Consider the following 19,075-nt stretch of genomic DNA (forward strand, 5'->3'; position numbering starts at 1 on the left):
TCTCATTTTTTCATGCACTTGGCCTGCAGAAGAATAAAAAATATGCAAGTGGAAGTTAAAAATCCTCACCAGACTGCCAGATACATAAGGTCTATGTACCCAAACTGTTGTGTGCATATTCACTGGGGTTCACAAGCTAATTCAGCACAATACTTGAGCACTACCGCCGCTGCACAGGCCAGGGAGCTCTATTGCCACCACTGCTCTCAAAGGTGATCCTGAGTAAACACAAAGTTTGATAAACTCTGTATTGGATCATGATCTCATGTCTTACAACAATACCTGCAAGATAAGACTTGTTCTTTAGAAGACTTGAGAAGGAATGAAACATATTACACTATCTCCCAGAGCCAGCTGAGAAAAGGGAGAGGCTGAATACAGATGTCATACACATTTTTCTATCCACTTAAAAGAAAAAAGTCATTGGCAAAGGGTGTTTCCAAGGGGGGGGGGCAGGGGAGGAAGAGCTAGTGACATTTTCCTGTTTTGCTGTTTTTAAGGGAAACATTCCCTGTTCTTATCTTCATTAAAACAAAACAAAAACAAACAAACAAAAAATCCACAACACACACAAAAACCCTTTTCAACAAAGTTTTCTGGAAAGACAATATTTTCTGCAAATTTTGCAGAATATAAAGCTCAGATTTCCAGTCATCACTTAGAAGCAGCACTTAGTATTAACAGATGCCTGGTTGGAACCTGCCTGAGCCAGGGAACTTGTTCAGAACAGACACACAGAGACACAAAAAGTCCGTAATTTTTGCTGCATACAATGTGAGCCTAAGATGTTTTCTCCCAGACTTCATTGATTTGGCTTCCATCATGCCATTACTGGCTACCTTATCTTCCGGAAGCACAGATCCCAAATGAAGAGCAGACAAGCCTCCTGGTCAGTGTAATTTGCTTTTTCAGATCCACAGCTTACCTCCTTCCAGCACTTTGCTCTGAAGTTATTTGGTTTGGGTTTAAAAATAAGGAAACTTTCATTTGTTGGTGTGCAGGCCTTGCTTATAACAACTGTGGCCTTGATGGCTGTGACCTTGGATTCATTAATTCAGTCTAGGGAAGGAGCTGAAGATCCAAAGCAGACAATCAGGTTCAAAAAAAAAAAAAAAAAACCAGACACACGCACACACAAGCGTATTACACAGTGACTTATATTTCTGTATATTTCTGCCGGCACTTCTTTTGTATTCATTAGCTACTGTCTTCAGAGATGCATACATACGCTGCATTACATTGCTGAATGCTTTATAGAACTGAGCTTTACCCATATATTCACTCATCATTGCACACTGCAATGAGATAGTCTTATAGCCAGCCTTTAAGACAAGTCTCCAACAGTAAAGCATTCCTTATCCCCTTGCCAATTCTCCATGTCACACAACATTTTAAAAGTTATTAAATTCTAAATAAAGGAGATTAAGGATGCCAAATTCTATTCTGTGCTAAAAATGGCAATCAATATGTGTCAAGACAATAATGTGTTTAGGGCCAGAGGATCATTATGCTCTAGACTCATTTTTTCCTTTTTTTGGTAAASAGACACTTCATAATATATTCCAACAATGACTGCATCAAACCCAGAAGCTCTGGTTGCGTTAGAGCATTTAAAATACCAAACCAAATTAGGCATGTTTCTCTCTCAAAATAGAAAAGAGGTTTTCCTTATTAACACTGAATTTATGTTTGAAATACAATACTTCTTCAGTTGAAAAACAGATGAGTTCATACCAGCAGCGGGGTGAAACAATCCATGTGCCTATACAGCAAGGGAGTCAACCATTTCTTAAAGATCAGATGAATGTGACACCTGTATACTTGAACTATAACCACAACTCCCAAGAATCACCATTTTATTTTGTTGTGAGATCTTATTTATTTTTTTAAAAGAAGATGGGTAGTTCTTTGTGCAATTACTTTGACATCTATGTTTGAGAAGTTAATGCCTATGTGCACAGCAAATCTGAGAGTGATATTCAAGATAAGCCTTGTAAACACATAGAAAACGGGCAGAAAATATTTATCACAGTATTTTCCATTTTTATGAGGATGCAGTTGGTTATTATGACAAGGTGAAAGGTCTCAAAGCCTTCATTTTAGGCCACAGGTGTTCTTTGTAGAGTTTTTTTTTTTTTTTAAATAACAAGTATTATTAATCCATTAAATTAGCTCTTATTGAAAGTTGCCACATCTGCATTATGTGGTAATGAAGCTGGGGGGAGGTCATAGCAGGGGACTTGTGCTTGAAGAAAACATCTGGACATTGCTTTGACATTCACTAGCAAATTCTTGTATTTTATTAAGAAGTAAGAAAATTATACTGAAATCAAATGCAAGATTCGGACAATAAATAATAAAACAAAAATGCAGGACCTGTAAGAAAACCTAGATTTGAAAAAACAACTTTCTTTCCATTCTTCCTCATCCCTCCCATGAATTGCAACAGAAGAGATTAATTACCTGTGCAATGGCAGCATCAGTTAAAAAAAGATTCTACTAGTAATTAACACTTATCTGTAACACTACAGGCATTTTCTCTTTCACAGTAGAAGCTACTGTCATTTTAAATAGGACAGTCAGTACTGTAACTTTTTTGGCTGTCATTTTGTTCACTACACCATTTCAGGAAGAAGCATAGTGACTTTAGGAAGCCTTTGTACCTTTTTACAGGCCATGCAATTTTTCCTCAACTTTCCCCTGGCTGTTTTAAGCAGAGAGACTTGGTTTCATACCCAACAATCGCACCTATCACTTCCAGTGATGGAAGTAAGGAAAAGCCTACTGGCCAGGGAAAGCGGGATTTAAAAACCAGCACAATCCTCAAGTGAAAGTTGCTGAAAAACKGCACAATGGTTCTTAATTATCAAGGCTGACAACTTTGCATTAAGAAACTTAAAGTCAGTGCATGGCTGGGTCAGATGACTGACCAGCCAGCTCCACAGCGCATACGGCTATGAACGTTTATAGCGTAGTGTTCACCAGCATGCACCAGAAGTCCCAAATTGAGAGCATCATACCAATGCCCACGAGATATTTTCTTGGTTTAAGTGCTTGCTTACAACTGCAAACCACATTTCTACTCCACTCAAGTTCTTATACCACACTCATCACTGTAGTAACTGAGCATTTTCCAGTACCACAGTAATCTGTCACATGTCATTTGTTCTCTCAGGCAGAGACACATGTGCATATCAATTCATTGTTTTAAGGCCAATTTTTCATTCTTACAAATCTTAGTTTTAATATTAAAGAACTTTTTTTCCTCGACACTTCCAGTACAGTGTATATTCACTGTAAATTTATTACATTTCTGACTAGAAAGCCCAATGCAAATTCTAAAGGCTTATAAATTATGTTTGGTTATAGCTCTATGAAATTATTACAGATGAACCACACTGCAACTCACCCCTCCCCTCCAAAAACACAATAGCTGCAAATGAAGTTCACAATATTGCATATCAACATCATCTAGAAAAAGATCATTTAATGTGAATGGGACATGCAAATATTAAGACAGGACACCAGACTCTTTTTTCTCCCCCTTCCCACTGGGTGTTTTATTTTATAGCATTTGCATTAGGTGATCAACTGAAACACTTCAACAACAGAAAGCTGGCAGCATAGGAAGAATGGAGATTATTTCTCAAACAGCTGTGACAAAATGGTTTCAAGTTAGAATAGTATTGCACAAATGAATCAATTTACGGAGGGTGAGTGGAGTGAGCATCTTCAACACAGATTGTGAAGAAAAAAGGCACTATTTAGCTGTGTGTGTATTTAAAAAGAAAAAAGTCATGAAGCACAATCCATGTTTTTCAAAATTACATTCAGTACTGCTTTAGAAATGCTCACAAACCTGTCTCTTTTTACAGAAGCTACAGAAAGCTGCTGATGCAAGTGTAAGACAGTACAAGTGTCTAAACATTTATAATTATGTTCCAGGAAAGTCTTCATGAAGAGGGCTTTTTATAAATACTGCTGCAAAGGTTACATAGTTGCACAGGCTTGTAGTAAAGGATGTATCCATGCAACTAAGCATCCGTTACAGTTTCCTTAAGTCTAATCTCTAGTAGTCATAAAATACGCTTCAGTTTTGAAGAGCTAAATTGGCAGTGCACTTGAATCAGGTTTTTCAGTGGACTGCTTTAACAGCGTAGTTTAGACAGCATCATCCATACACCTTTTGTAATATACAAGTTTAGCAACACCAGGTAAGCTTAATGGAAAATTTAAACAGAATTATACCAGAAAATAACTGAATTTTCCCTGATAAGTGAAACTGTTCTGAAATCATAAACAAGCAAACGTATTCCTGGAAAGCAGAAGTAGCGAAGTATCTTCAGAAATGCTAAGTATCCAGAAAAGGCATTTCAAACGACCAGGACGGACTGCCTCTACCTTTGCCATATTCTATGGCCACAAATTTTCATGCCTGTTTAAAATCAAGCCATGATCTGGGTACCATTAATAAAGAGACTGTGTGAAAATAAACGCAGAGCAAGCTGGAATGCACAAGCAGGCCACTCCACACCCTAGCACCTGGTCGGCTTGCAGAACAGATCAACGAAATAAGAGCAAAATACTTGTTGCGAGGATGTAGAACTACCAGGGGAAGGAACTACGAATGCTGTTGCTCTCTTGTCAGCGCTGCCGGGGGCATCACCAGTGCTCCAGGCACAGCGCTGTGGTTATGGCTACGGAGTTGCCAGCACAGCTGGACCTAGTGCTGTTATGCTGACATCAAGAATTTCAACAGGGCTAGAGTTTTGCACAAAATCTCAGTGTTATTTTGTGCAAGAGCAGCACAGAACAGGGTATCAAAACCTACTCTCAACTATATATACACGAGTATTTCAGCACCTTTCAAACTAACTTATCCCACAAAAAAGCAAACCTCTCTGCTATAGGTCTCCTCTGCAGAGACTACAGTGACTTCAGCTGCAAGATCTGTGTTCAGGAGGCTGTATAGTAAGTTTACTGATCACATAACCTGCAACAACAAAATTCCATGTATTGCTTCTTTTCTGTAGTACTCATTAAGGGAAAATACACAACACAAATTCTGTTTATATACTGTAAAATATTTTTAATACCAACTATTTGGATTCTTTCCATTTCTGAATAGAAGATGAATTGAGCAGGTTATTAAAAAACTGTAAAGCTCATTTTCCTAAACACTCTGCTTTAAGGAAATCAAAATTGGATAGTAATTAATTCAAAGGATTCTAAAATGTTCACAGTTGACTTTATGGTTGCACTAGATATAAAAGTAGACAGGCTTGATTCCTTCCCTGTTCCACAGACAGTAACATTTGCAGAGTACATCTAGAATGTGTATTTCTCCAATTGAAGTTGGCATTTTAAAAATTATTTCTACACTGTTGTTCAGCTTTGTTTCACCAGTCTCAACCCTGTTCAGTTCACAACAAAGAACAGGAACTGATATTATCTGATTAAATAATTTTTTTTTTCCTATATGAACTATGAAAAATATATTGCTCTTCTGAAGGTTAAAAAAAATGCATCTTTCTGTGTTTTTGTTACTGAAGACTCACTCATGTTTCAGAAGTTCTAAATCCTGGACAAAAAAAGAAACATAGCTTTAAAAATTGCTTACAGAATAGAAAAGGTTTCCTGTCAGTCCTACTGCAATCAGTAGAAGTTTCACCCATTGTTTTCTTGTCAATACAGAAGCATTTATGTCTAGATACCTATTTCATTAGTTAGATGAATATTTTATGTTTTCACTTAGTAAACTCTGTTTAGAAGTGCTTTTCTTCTGAAAAATTTGAAGGAAACTCAAGAAAGTAAACTGATCCAAATTATACTGAAGAAAGATAATACAGTCAAAATAAAATCTAACATAAAACTGTCACCTAGTGGAGAATCTTTATTGGGATTATAAATATTCATTTTATTTCAAAAAAAATAAAATACTGCTTTGTTGTGGAAATTTTGAAAATTCCAGTAGCTACTTCTTGTGTACAACTCTACAATACTTCAGTTCTTTTCTTTAGCTAGAAAACATGTCCTCATGTGTGAACTAACACATCCTATTTCCAAAGACGCTGGCATTATTAATGATGTCAATAGACAATAACTAGAACAGGAAATCTTATGTGCAGTTCATGCTATATAAACAGTAAGCTACCAGAAGGAACTTCCCTGATTATTCAAGAAGAACAAAGAGAGATCTATTTTTAAAATTCAAAGAGGCAGGTCAAAAAACCCAAAGAAAATGCAAGATATACTTGATAGTCTCTCATTATCCTGTCTGTAATTGGACTGTTGCTTTTGGCTGCAAACATCCAGTTCACAGACCATTTTCCATTTCCTTTGTTTTCATTACAAGAACAAACTGCTTAAAGAAACTCCACTTGGCAATTTTAAACTAAGCCTTTAGCATCATTCCTTAGGAATTTAAACCTTTACCAACATTCTTCACTTTGTCTCTTCAGTGACTTCCCCCCCATCAAACCTTGTGAAAAGCACTTTAAGAAAAGGCAGGTGTAAGATGTGTAACTACTCAGATCTCTAAGAAAATTCAATAGGAAACAAATCCATGTAGTTCTCCACTGCCATTTGCTATAAGGCAGTGGCTCCAAACATCTGTTCTCAAATCTCAATTTACTTAATCTACCAGGTGTTTCACATTGTTCATAATGGCAACTCACAAATTTACAATAGTCACATAAGGCAGTTACATAAATACAATTATTGTCAAGTTCACTGCATTTTTCTCAACCAGACTACACATTACATTTTTCTTCTTTTCCTCTTACCATAATAAAAGGATGAAGACTACATTTCTGTAAAGAGAATCCCTGGACAATATTCTAGTATTAAAGTCATTGAGGTCACTGAAGTGCATTTCAGCCATGTCCAACAGTTAACTCAACCAGGAAGTCGATGTGATGTTTTTTACTTCACATGTAACAAAACTGGTGCAAAAACACTTTAAACTAGTTACTTTAAACCTTTTGGTCCAAATACATAAAATAAGCAATATTTACAGCATTTTTCTCCTTTTGTAAATGCAATGCTTTAAAACACATTATAAAGCACCTTAGTAAAAATATTCTACAGGTAAAAGTAGAGAAGAAGTAGGAAAACCCTAACCATACCACAGCTCACTAATGGAGTCATAATATGGATTCACCAATACCTCAGCTTACAATTATTACAAAGAATCCATGGAGAAACTTGATACTGAATTTACTATTTTTATATCAATGTGTAAGCATCAACTAAAACTGCAGACAATCCCAACTTTCTTTGTAGAGTTTTCCCAACTTCAGTCAGTGGTTGTGGGGATAAAAAAAATAAAAACAAAGACCCATTCTTTTAACTTTTTACAATACTAATGTGGAAATGATGTTTTAACACTAATGATCAGTTGTAATTTTTTAATAAAACCACATATATAAATATGGGCAATTCCAGCAGCAGCAGCATTTCTCAGCAGAACATGATTAACCATCCCAATTAATATCATGTGACGTGATTCACAAAAACAAAGCATAGATGTCAACCGGTTATTAACACTACTCATATTTTATACAACCAATATTTCCACRTTGAAAGCTGGGAAAAAAATGATTTCCTCTTCACAGAAGTATAAATGAAAATAAATTGCTCTGAAAATTAAAAAGAGCATTAACAGAAGCATTTTTGTTTGTTTATATTTTCAACTAGAACTGCTGTGCAGTTAATTGCTGCAAATTAAAGTGTAGATTTCTTCAGGTAAAGGGTATTAACTCCCACTGAAAATATTAGTTAGATAAAAGGAAGCTTTTGCTTCTGGATTACCAACATAGTTAGTCAGTATCCAAGCCCTGGAGGTGGTCCACAGCCCACTTTTCTCAGATCTGTAGAGAAATGCCTTGGAGGTCTACTAGCAATCTAGCTTCCACGGCTGAAGACTAAGAAGATGATGTGACCAAAGGTTTAGGTCCGTTAAGCTAACAGTATCGTGTTCTTAGTTTGATTTAGGATAAATCTTTTCATAGAAAAAGTTTTGAGCCAAAATATATAACTCTCCATCTTTTTCCCGAACTGCATGTGCTCTGACAAACTGAAATTGCTCCAGTGCAAATTCATAGAACTCATTTTCCATTTTCCAGATTTCAGACTGTTGTAGCTTGGCAATAGTTTCTTTTGTGGGAAGTTTTTTCTCAGTTGTTTTCCTAAGATGAGACTTCTTTCCTAAATGTAAAATGAAAGCAATAACTTCATTTTAAAGTTCATGTGATTAAAAAACATGTACAGTTCTTTTATTTACAGTTTTTTACTCTCAGCATGTTGATAAACTGCATTAAAAGTGACAGAACTTAATCCAGAATTTATTAATGYAACATGTGGGATTGGAAAATTGCAGTCTCTCTCACTAAATGTTAATGCATTTTGCATCAGTTCTTTCAATTCTTTCTCCTTACTCTACTAAACCCAGGGAATGAACACTTCATTTAAGGAACAAATTACTCCACATAACGTACTTGTAGCTAGACTGGTCTTTCAAAATTAATTATTTAGATGTTAATCTGGATATTAAATGTTAAGAATTTTACAAACTGCAGAGCCAGAGACTTCTTCCATGAGATACAGATGACCAAAGCGATGACAATATCTTCCCGTTCTAAGACGTGATATCTAATGCTTTTATATTAAATGTGTCAGTATTACATATGTAGGCTCTATACATCAGTCCCATTTCTCCCATTTGCAGACAGAAGCCCTGCTACAATGGACCTTTATCTCATCATAGGTTGCATAGTCAGCTCCTAGATACTGAACTATTATTTATATGACAGATGTCTTATTATGAACCCAGAAAGATAAACGTGTACTTGGACCTTTGTATCCCAAATAATCCAATGGTTTGGGGAAGGGAGAAGACCTTGCTGAGATAAGACTTAAGTGTAAGAAGGAAGAAATCTGGACTTTTTGCTAAACATAAGACAAAACCTCCAAACTAAAGTACTGAGAGGTTGCATATCTCATAACAATTTTAATGCACCTCCAAGGTAACACACTTGCAGACTCAGAATGAACACCTTTTTGCCTTCAAAGGTAGTGTTTAGATTTAGCATACTGAAATTGTATACTCTTAGGAGAAGGAAAGTTTTCTGTCTTTGAAAAATAATCTCTTGGCTGCTATTACAGACACACCAGCAAACGCCTGCAGGAAAGGAACTGAAAATAAAAACAGAAAACAACATAATGTCACCAAATAAACCCACAGTGAACCTGAATGTCAAATACTGTGCAAAGAACAGTGTCCTGTGTGCTAGAAAAGGAACAGAGAAAGGCAACGAAGGTGATCAAAGATTCCATAGACAAAGGACTCCGATTAGAATTCTTCAGCCCAGAAAACAAGTGATAAAAGGTGAAAATAATGCAGTCCATAAGCTAGGAGAAGCTTGAAGAAGATTAATTGAGAATTATTGTTCTCAAATTCTTAATAGAAGAACCAAGTACTACATGAAACAAGACGACAGGTTCAGGACATAAGCATGTTATTTTCATACTAAACTGTATGCTTTTTTCAGCTTAACTGTGGAACTTCTCATCACAGGATGCCGTGGCAATTTTATATAAATTTTTAAAAAGTCAATGAATGGAAGAAAAACAAAGTTATCCCCTAAAGTGCATTTCACTCACTGTTGGGAATTGATGATGCACAGTGATGACTATCATATGCTTGCCCTATTCCTACATGCTTCCACTGACATCTGTCATTGGCCACTGTTAGAGACCAGATATGCATCTTCAGTCTGACCCCGAATTCCTATGATCCACACAGCATAACAGCAATCTTACAGTTCTACACAAAAACACCATTACCTTCATTGCTTCTGAAAAGCACATGTAGAACTTCCTCTGATAACTTTTCCACAGCTAAGGACATCTGAGTTTGCTTGTTATGTGCTGATAATCTTTAAAAAATAATTTGCCATACTGGGTCAGAATTTTTAAATTACCCAGAGGCAGTCTTCAAAATTTCTTTTGTATTATTTGTGGCTGATTTTAAGAATGCCAGAGCTAAAGAATACTTGCTTCAATTTTTGAAATCATTGTGACAAAAGCAAATTTAAGGAAGCCATCTGACCAAAAGAGTTTCCGTGTTTTTGTTTAAACCTCATTTTTCCTCCATTCTGTCACCCCAAGACCTAAATTTTGAATATAAGTGCAGATGAGCTGAGCTCTTTCTATACGAAGTCCACCCAAGTCAAAATAGATTTTGCACAGCCAAGCAGGTTTTTTGTATCAAGTACTGTTAATTTCAACAGAGCTTCAGAAGGAACAGAAATCTACCCACTATCAGCCACTATACAAAACTGGAGCCCTTGAGATAACTTTCAAAAAAGTTCTGATAAAGACCCACTCCAACTTGCTGAACATACATTTTGAGCTTATGGTAATTTTTAAGTGTGGCATACCTGCCTTTACCACAGCCTTAGAAGTTTGCAATTTGTGGAGGACAACAAGATCCTTGGGCTGCCCTCCTAAATTGCTATTAAGAGTCTTTTAGAGAGTTTGTTTCTTCTACAGTAACATCAGTCACCTGAGAGGCAAATCTGGCAGAGACTCAAAACTAATCATCTAGGTATAAAGAATTCACATTTAAAAAAAGTGAGACAAAGATGAAGAGAAAAATCAACAGAAATCAACTATTTAAGTACCTGTTCGATACAGTTCTGTAGCACCCCTGAAGAAGCGGGGCAACGCTGCCTCCAATAACATGATAAAGTCTTCAAGCTCTTCAGTAACTCCCACTAGGAAGTACTCATTAATCAGATTGTACTTGGCTTGTTCCAAAGCCCATCTGCTTCCCACATTCCTAAAGCAAAAGAGAACAATTAAAGCAAATTCTGATGTCAGCCAACAATCCTTGGTCCCTAGATGAAGATTACTTTGCAACATGACCTTTGTATAGGAAGGTCAAGACTTGTTTTAAGTTATAACCGTTTCTAACTTAGTTTACCTCTCCAGCTTCTGTCATCTGTATTCGTATCTAACTTCTTGTCTCTTCAAAGCAGAAGTGAAAACATCTGTTTTCTCTCAGAGCACTGTTGGTACACCTGTGCAGTATCCTACCATACTGCTTGGTTAAGCAACTGCAAGACTGTTTCAATAAAGTGTTTTTCAAAGCATCTTCAAAAAAATACTTATTAGTAAAGTACCGGCTGCAACCTTTTATTCAGGCCTTCATGCTTGTTAAATTTAGATTTCAGTGATAATATACTTGATTAACAACTTAACCCAAATGTATCTCCCTACCAGCATTCCGAGCTGTGGCCACAGAAGAATGGAATTTGAAGCCAAAGTTTCTCTGGAGCACAGTCTGAACCTCCGGCTGCTACACATTCATCAAAGGTCTGGAACAAAGACAAAATTGAGCTGAGCTTTAAAGTTCAGTATATATATCAAACATCTTAACCTGGTTAGTTGTTAAATGCAGTGGGGACAGAAAAAATGCATGATGTGAGAAAGAGAACAAATGTAATTTTTTTTTTTTTCAAGCTTTGCTTTCACAATGTTTTATTAGGAGGACCTACTTGTCCTAACCAAAACAGTATTTGGAGAGCCTTTTATGGTTAGAACTAATCAACAATTTGATCTTATCTAAGCCCCTAACAAAGGTTATGTTAAAACAAGTGAAAAACAGTCAAAAAGTGCTGGTATCATTGTGCTGGTATCATTGTTTTTGCCTTAAAAAAAGTCACTACTGATATAGTGTCAAATGCCATCAGCACTTGTGCAATACTGGAACAACTGGATCTTTCCCATAGAACATTCTGCATTTTGTTCTAGATGAAGTAAAGTTCTACTACCTTTTAAATATTACAACAAAGAATTGCCATTTCAGAGGCTAATTTGTTTTTGGCTTCCAGTCAGTAGAAGGGAGAGCAAGTTGCTTCACTGAGTAATAGGCTATTTCATAAAACATCACTCTACACGCATGGATAGCTGCAGTGACACACAGTTTCAACTGCAATGATACAGTTACAGTAAAACCTCCATTAGCATTGAACAGAATTTACAAATATTTTACCCAGTTACCATAAAATAAGCATTTATTATATTTCTAGTCAACATATGAGCCATGTACCTGGGAGAGAATTTTTTTTTAATTATAATACATAAGTGATTGCATTCAACTTAAAAGACAACTTTTAATTATACAGAAGAGATTCTAAAAAGTTTCTGTTCAAACCAAAGTGAAAATACATTTGTGTAATTATTCTGCATTAGAACAAGGACAACAGGATTGGCTTTTATTGAGGTGAAATTCCTGAGATAATCTGAAAAATTTATTGATATCAGGCCAAAGCAGGGATTAACTGGTGGTGTATTGTTCCACACTGCACTTTTACTGCACCTCATATGTGTTACCTATCACAGGTAAAAATGCAGATTCTTTAACTAGGAAAACAAGATATTTGTATGCTTTCTCTACTCTAGAGATATACAGCATACAAATGCCTAGTTTTTGTAGTTCTCTAGAGAAATTCTGCACTGGTCCATCATGAGTATTTTACAGCATCAACATTAACTAAGACCTAAATTGTTCTAAATGTATATGGCTACATATATATATATATATATAGTTACTCCTAACTTATGAATATATGTACTAAATACAAGCTGATATTTGTCAAAGGAAAGATTTCTTCTATTATACCTGGGGGAAATTTTACAGTTAAAACACCTAAGAAAGCAAGTAATTTCCTACATGAGAAGAAACAGGGACAGGCCTCTTTCCCCATTTCCTCTTCCATACCTATCTCGATGGATCTGTCCAGGGATTTTAACACAAGAAACACTTGTCCTTACAGATTCTGTTCCTGGAGCAAAGCTACCTATAACTTTGAGAGTACTAGGACATAGAAAGAGTATGAATGAAGAACTCCTCCACATACGCACTGTGGTAAGGGTGAGGGCGGAGAGGTGGGCATGTGTGTATAAAGAACACCAAGATTCTTCTCCACTTAATAAGGACACAATTGACTTCCATTCTCAAGATTGTGTTTTTTACCTTCCCTACTTTTTATTTGAAGAGCTATTGTGGTACCTACTATAACACAGTCTAGAATCAGTCAGTGTTATAGATACCATCTTTATGCAAACAATTTTCTTAAAATATTACAGAAAAATAGTTTAAAGACAATGCAAGAAACCCTAAAACTTGGCAAATCAATTTCCCTTAAAGGAAAACAGAAATGCTTACAGGACAAGTCAAGTCTGTATGACAACAGCTAATGTCTAAAACCTAAATAAAATGACATATTAGTGACAACGTGAAAAAAATAATACAGAAACAGAAAAATTATTAATGCGATGCATTAGGACATTATAAATTGGAACGAACTTCAACTTCTTCCAGCAAATTAGAACTATTACCTAAAGTGCAGTCTACTGAGCAGCAACATGGGTTGTTTTGGCTTAATGCTTACCAGGAACTACCTAACAAGTCTGTTCAGATTATAATTCAAAACTAAAATGACGCTTTTTAATTTATTCATTTTTTTTAATAATAAGTCCTATAAACAGAGCTTGGACTAACAAGCCTACTGAGATTTCTACCAGAAAAGAATTCCGCTGGCCAAATAAAGCTCCTTATGAAAAAGAACAGAGTAGGTCACAAAAGGCAAGATCCTATCTCTCTTTTAAAATGCCTTTATGATACCACAACATCACATCATCTCTGTAGCGAGTCTACGAAGACACATTTTTACCCATATTTTCAGTTACTGTTCTGCTTGAAGTTTTCCTCTACCTATACATAGTAGGACACCTGGACAGACAAACTGGAATGCAGTAGCAGAAGATGGCGCCAAAACCTTACTAASAGAGAAGAAGGGTATAAGCTGGGAAGAAAAGAGAAATAGTCTCTTTTCAATATTTAAAAATCACCCTTTTGAGGAGGAGGTGGGGCAGGGAGGTGAAGGGGAAAACCATTAGTCAAATTTATTAGTTGCTATAGTGTTGCTTATAGATTTGCATAATGAAAGCTGTATTCGGTGTGATTTTTCTTACTTAAATTTTCAGTGTCTCTTGGTATTAGCACAAAGCTACGTTAAGCTTCAAATGTTTTTCAAATGAAAGACTTAGTTTAAGAGAACATATTGCCACTGAAATTTAAGAAAAGGATTTTTGGCTCTGTAAAGAACAAAAAACCCTTTATTGTTATAAAAGCTTCCATCCTGCATCAACTATACTCATATAAACTATATTCATATACTTAATACCCTACTTTTCTTCTTGATTTAGGCTAAGCCCAAGGCAACATGCTCCAATAGATGTCTTACTGGAAACCATTATAACAAATGTGYAGCTACCTCCTAGAACAAACATATTATGGCATCTAGATGAAGCTGCAGCTCTGAAACTGTTACAGTAATCAAGGTCAAAACAGGTGAACCTGAACTACTCCTAACCTCCTAAAACATATGGAAGAAGTAGAGAAGTGTATCATTCATACTCCATAGTTTTCAAGGAGACTCTTTATATGTTATAATCCCATTGCAATATTTACATTTAAAAAAAATGAAGAAAGTTGGGTTGCTAATAATAAACAAAGTAAATGTTAAAGCCAAAACATCAGCAGTCCTACAGGTTTTGGTATAAACTGTATCCAGCTTAGTTTTCAACAAGAACAGATACAGATTCCTGACACAGAAGGATAAGCTTAATTTGATACTTACAACTTTGGATGTAAGTATTTTTATTTTTATTTTTAAACGATTTTTTTAAACAAATGTCAAGATAAAATGAATTTATGTGGTTACAAAGAACATACTTAATGTTACATTCTGGTCCAGTACTGACACCAAGCAAAGAATATCACCTATGAAGCCACCTTCATCACCAGTACTGATACAAGAACTATTCAGCTTTTATCAGGACATATTTTTTAAATTGTTTTAGCATTAACTTCAGTAAGTTTATATATATATATATATATATATATATATATATATAAAAAAAAGCCTACTTTACCTTTTTATCCCCCTGTTTTCGCCTTCGTAGCCCTGGTCTGTAATCATCTCCAAAGCGCAGAAAGTAATAGTAAGAAACTAGTCGTTCTATAGGATCTCTTATGACGTTTATGTAAATTGGTTTCTTTTTAACACCAAATCTAAAGTAAAGGAGGAAAAAAAAAACCCACAAAATTTTCAAGGTCAAATCAAAGAGTTTCTCATCCAGTACTTAAAGATTATCTCTACTGATACAACTGAAATCTGCATACAGAGAAGTTGTTGGTGAGAGGAAGTTTAATGCCTGCTTTCTCCCATCCCCATATCCAGTGCATTGGGTGGATGTGTAAGTCAGTTCAAATTCAGTGTTTCTGGGACTGATTTTTTTTTTGTTTAGCAAAACAAAATATCAGAATATCCTTAAAACATCCCACTTGTGTGTAAATACATATCACACAATAGATACTAGAAGTGTTTATACAATTATCCTGAGTGTAGAAATGCCTTCATTAGTTTAGCAGCCACTTATTAATACCAAGTGAGTCCCCAGAAAGCTCAGTGTCGCGCTCCTGCCTCCCGCAGCTGCTGCCCTCTGCACTGTGCTCTGCAGGGAGGCAGGCGGTTTTCCTGCCAGTCCCCAGTTGTCAGAGACATGAGGTGCAAGGAAGCCCGAGCTCAGAGCCCATCCGTCACTTGCACTGGTTCCATACAGCTAGGCGTACTGATCAAGAGATAATATCTGAAACCATACTGATTTGTCTATCTAAAGGTATAAAACACTTACATTTAGGCATTTTTGGGGTCAGCAAATTCTTCCTTAGATGTTTACCTAAGGAAGCATTAATTTACTGTGGTGCAAACTGGAAGCCTGATTAAAAAATGTGTTGATAAGCTCACAAGACATATAAGAAAGACTTAAGTAGCTAAAACTGTTCTGTACAAATGCTACCTTTCAATGTTTCATGTTCAAGACAGCTTTTACAACAGTTTTTTTTGATTTTTTTCTATTCCTTTTGAGACATTTTTGTGGCAAAAAATAAATACCATATTCAAACATTAAAGAAGGTACATCACAAGGGAAATTGTGATAATGTGTAGTGCCCTGAAGTAAAGCCAGAAATTGTAAAAAAGATCTCTTATGTTTACATGCAGTCAAACAGTGAAAGAGTTCTGTATTGATGGAAGACCACTTAAGCCTCCTTCCTTAGCTAAAATAGAGAGTGCCCATGATTAAGATGCAGTATAGTTATTGTTAAAGTAGCATTTGGTAATTTATAATACCATGTACTACTCATATGAGGAATCTTAGGTTGAAAAGGTGAAGAAGAGAAGCATGATAAATAAAATAAACAGCAGGAATGAGGACGTTAAACAAAATGTAATTAAAAGGTATTACTTTGGCAAAAGACCAGCACTACAGACACAGAAATTGTGAAAAGCTAGAGAAAGAACAACTGAGTCTTCAGATGTGGACAGCAGAGCTCCAATTAATCAAGCCATAGCAGTTAAAGAAGTCATTGCTCTCAACTGCCTGTGTGCTAGCTCTTACCCCCAAAAGGCTGCAAAATGGAGTTTATGAATGCTTCAACCATTTTGATACAAAGTCCAGAAACTTTGAACTACACCCTCTTTCAGGTCCACCAAAGAGCCAAAGACATGCTCATGTGTCCCCTTCTACAGACACTACTGTAAGTGCAGTAGAAAGCTGTAACAAACCATTTAGAGATAGCAACAGCCTAAATATGTATCTGTGGGTTAAGTAAACATAAAGCCCTTGAAATGTTTGTGCAGGACTGTACATTCATATGGAATTGCACATCAGCTCACACCACTAGCTTCAATTATGATAACATAAATCACTTATAATAATCATGTAACAATAATGATTCAGTAATTGCATTATGTCAGATGGAGAACTTTTTTCCAAATATTTATGAACAAGAAAATTAGGGAACGAAGGCAGATCAGAAATGGGAAGGGGATGGGAGGGGAGGGAAATCAAACTTATTACTGTTATTTCTAGGTTGATGGGTTATGGTAACCTGCCTTCGATACCATAGGTCCTTGACTGAATCCAGTATTTTTAGCCTGAGCATAATTTAAGAGGCATTTCTGATATATTACAGTGAACCTAAGTCTAATGTCTGTGTATAACAAGCAGGAATAGACTTTTATAAAATATTTTACACTTCACAACTACAAGAGTGTTCACTACAAGCACGTACCTCACAGCTTTAAAAGGATGGGCCATGCCAAGTGCAAGCAGAGTATTCAATATATTATTTTAATAATGAAAACCACAAGTATGAAAAAACAAGCTGCTGTGAGGAAAAAATAAGTCATTTAGGTGAAAGGGTAACAAACAACAAACACAAGGATAACACAGCCCTGGAGTGAAGTATGCAGATGAATGAAACCTGTGAAATTGCTTAGATGCCTTTCTAGATGCAAAATAATTACATTAGTTTAAAAAGTTCCAGTATGTAAAAATATTTTCAGCTTTATGAAATGAATAATGTATAAAATAAGATTCATCTTGGCTGTTCCAGAAAGCTGTTATTTCAATAGGGGTTCAGTTCAATGGTTTATTAATGTAGCATTTTAGCTTTAAAAGGCAGAAGGGAAGCTGATGAAATTTGATACATTTTATTTATTTACTTATTTGCAATTAAGATCTCTTGTCCGTTAGTTTTTGTAATCTGAAGCTTTTATTTGGTGCTGTTGGAAACTTCTGGCTACTACTGTAGCTGATAACATTTTCTATTATATAATCTACTCTGGGAATCTATGAAATTCTCACTTCCTCTTTTAATTCTTTATAATAAAAAGCTAAAATTTAAAATTAGCCTGTATAACAGAATGAATCATTAAAAGCAATGACTAAACAATTACAAATTCTTACATACAAAAAACTCAATAAAAATCAAGTGTTTTAATACATAGAAGCATAACATTACTCCAGACTGACCAGCAGCAAGAGGTATAAGTAGTGGTTACTACTGTTTGCACACAGGATCCTGAGATCTGAAGGATCAATACCCACTTTGAATTTTAAGCCATCTCCTTCATGATGCGAGTCTGGAATGAAGTACTGCCTAGTAAGCACCTTAAGCAAAACTGACTTTCCAGTTCATGGGGAGGTTTCACAGTGCTGAACTCCTGAGGATCACAGCCTTAAATCCAGAAGCAAAAGTAAGATCTTAAATCCATCAAGAAAAGAAACACATGGGAGAGGGAATATGGATATGATCCTGTACCTTTGAAGTCCCTGGGAGAATTTCTGCCTCATTTTCTTTTAAATCGATTTTAGAGGTAGCTGGATTCAAGTCTACAGAAATATTTCTATGCTTTTTACTGCAAGTCAAATGAATATTAGGCCAGAAAAATAAGCGTTTTAAAATAATTTGTAGTATTTTGATAAAGTGTAAAAGGATAGTCTGAAAGTGAAGAACTGCATAACTTAGGAGATAGGTGGTATTACTTTTTAGGTGAAGCATATTTGAGAATTCAGACTTCCCGGATAGAAAAGCCAATCACTAACAAAGAAAGTGCAATAAGAAAAGCTAGAATATTCAGGCAAAGCAATCTTGTAATTCAGCCAAGGAATACTAATCTCGGCATGCTAATAGTTTTGAAATTGGGCTCTGCTACTTGTTATCATGCAAAGAGACATGAAAAAACTGTACTGAAAAGTGAAACCAAATACTGCTCATCTGAAGGAAAAATTCAGTGTTTGAAATTTTCTTAGCAGCAATTGTCAGATTGTTATCACTAGAGGGCAGTAAAAATCCAGATGGAGCCAAGCAGCTTATTTAAAACTACTATGCTACTCAACAGATAAATCCATGGGTAACATACTTTGCAAAATCCAAATAGGATACATGTCCATGGTAAAATCCTGGTTTCATTTCCTTCCAGGAAGTCACATTCTTCACAAATCGGACCTGTAAAGGTAGACAGCAGAAAATGTTTCTGTACAGATGGAACACATTAGGTTTTGATTAAATGGTGCTTTCTGTTCAATAAGTAAAACCTGACAATGCATTAGGAGAAAGTCTATTATTATTATGAATATTACTAAAGAATTTTCA

At 35.7% G+C, this 19,075-nt stretch overlaps 1 protein-coding gene across 5 annotated transcripts in view; it reads right to left on the reverse strand.

The window, feature by feature from the left end:
- Positions 1-3,530: 3,530 nt before the first annotated feature.
- HS2ST1 (heparan sulfate 2-O-sulfotransferase 1) overlaps positions 3,531-19,075 on the reverse strand; it is a 42,975-nt gene continuing 27,430 nt past the window's right edge. For 4 of the 5 annotated variants that reach the window (XM_026057553.1, XM_026057557.1, XM_026057554.1 and 1 more), the window contains 5 exons: positions 18,843-18,928; positions 15,007-15,145; positions 11,284-11,381; positions 10,686-10,843; positions 3,531-8,208 (listed from right to left, as the gene is read on the reverse strand). In XM_026057553.1, coding sequence (XP_025913338.1) covers positions 7,982-8,208; positions 10,686-10,843; positions 11,284-11,381; positions 15,007-15,145; positions 18,843-18,928 — 708 coding nt within the window. In that variant the 3' untranslated portion in view covers positions 3,531-7,981. Of the gene's footprint in view, positions 8,209-10,685; positions 10,844-11,283; positions 11,382-15,006; positions 15,146-17,209; positions 17,306-18,842; positions 18,929-19,075 lie in introns of those variants that run through there. The other variant, XM_026057558.1, reaches the window with a different exon arrangement.

The sequence above is a fragment of the Apteryx rowi genome, unplaced genomic scaffold (genome assembly GCF_003343035.1).
Source record: "Apteryx rowi isolate R43461 unplaced genomic scaffold, aptRow1 scaffold_14, whole genome shotgun sequence".
NCBI lineage: Eukaryota > Metazoa > Chordata > Aves > Apterygiformes > Apterygidae > Apteryx > Apteryx rowi.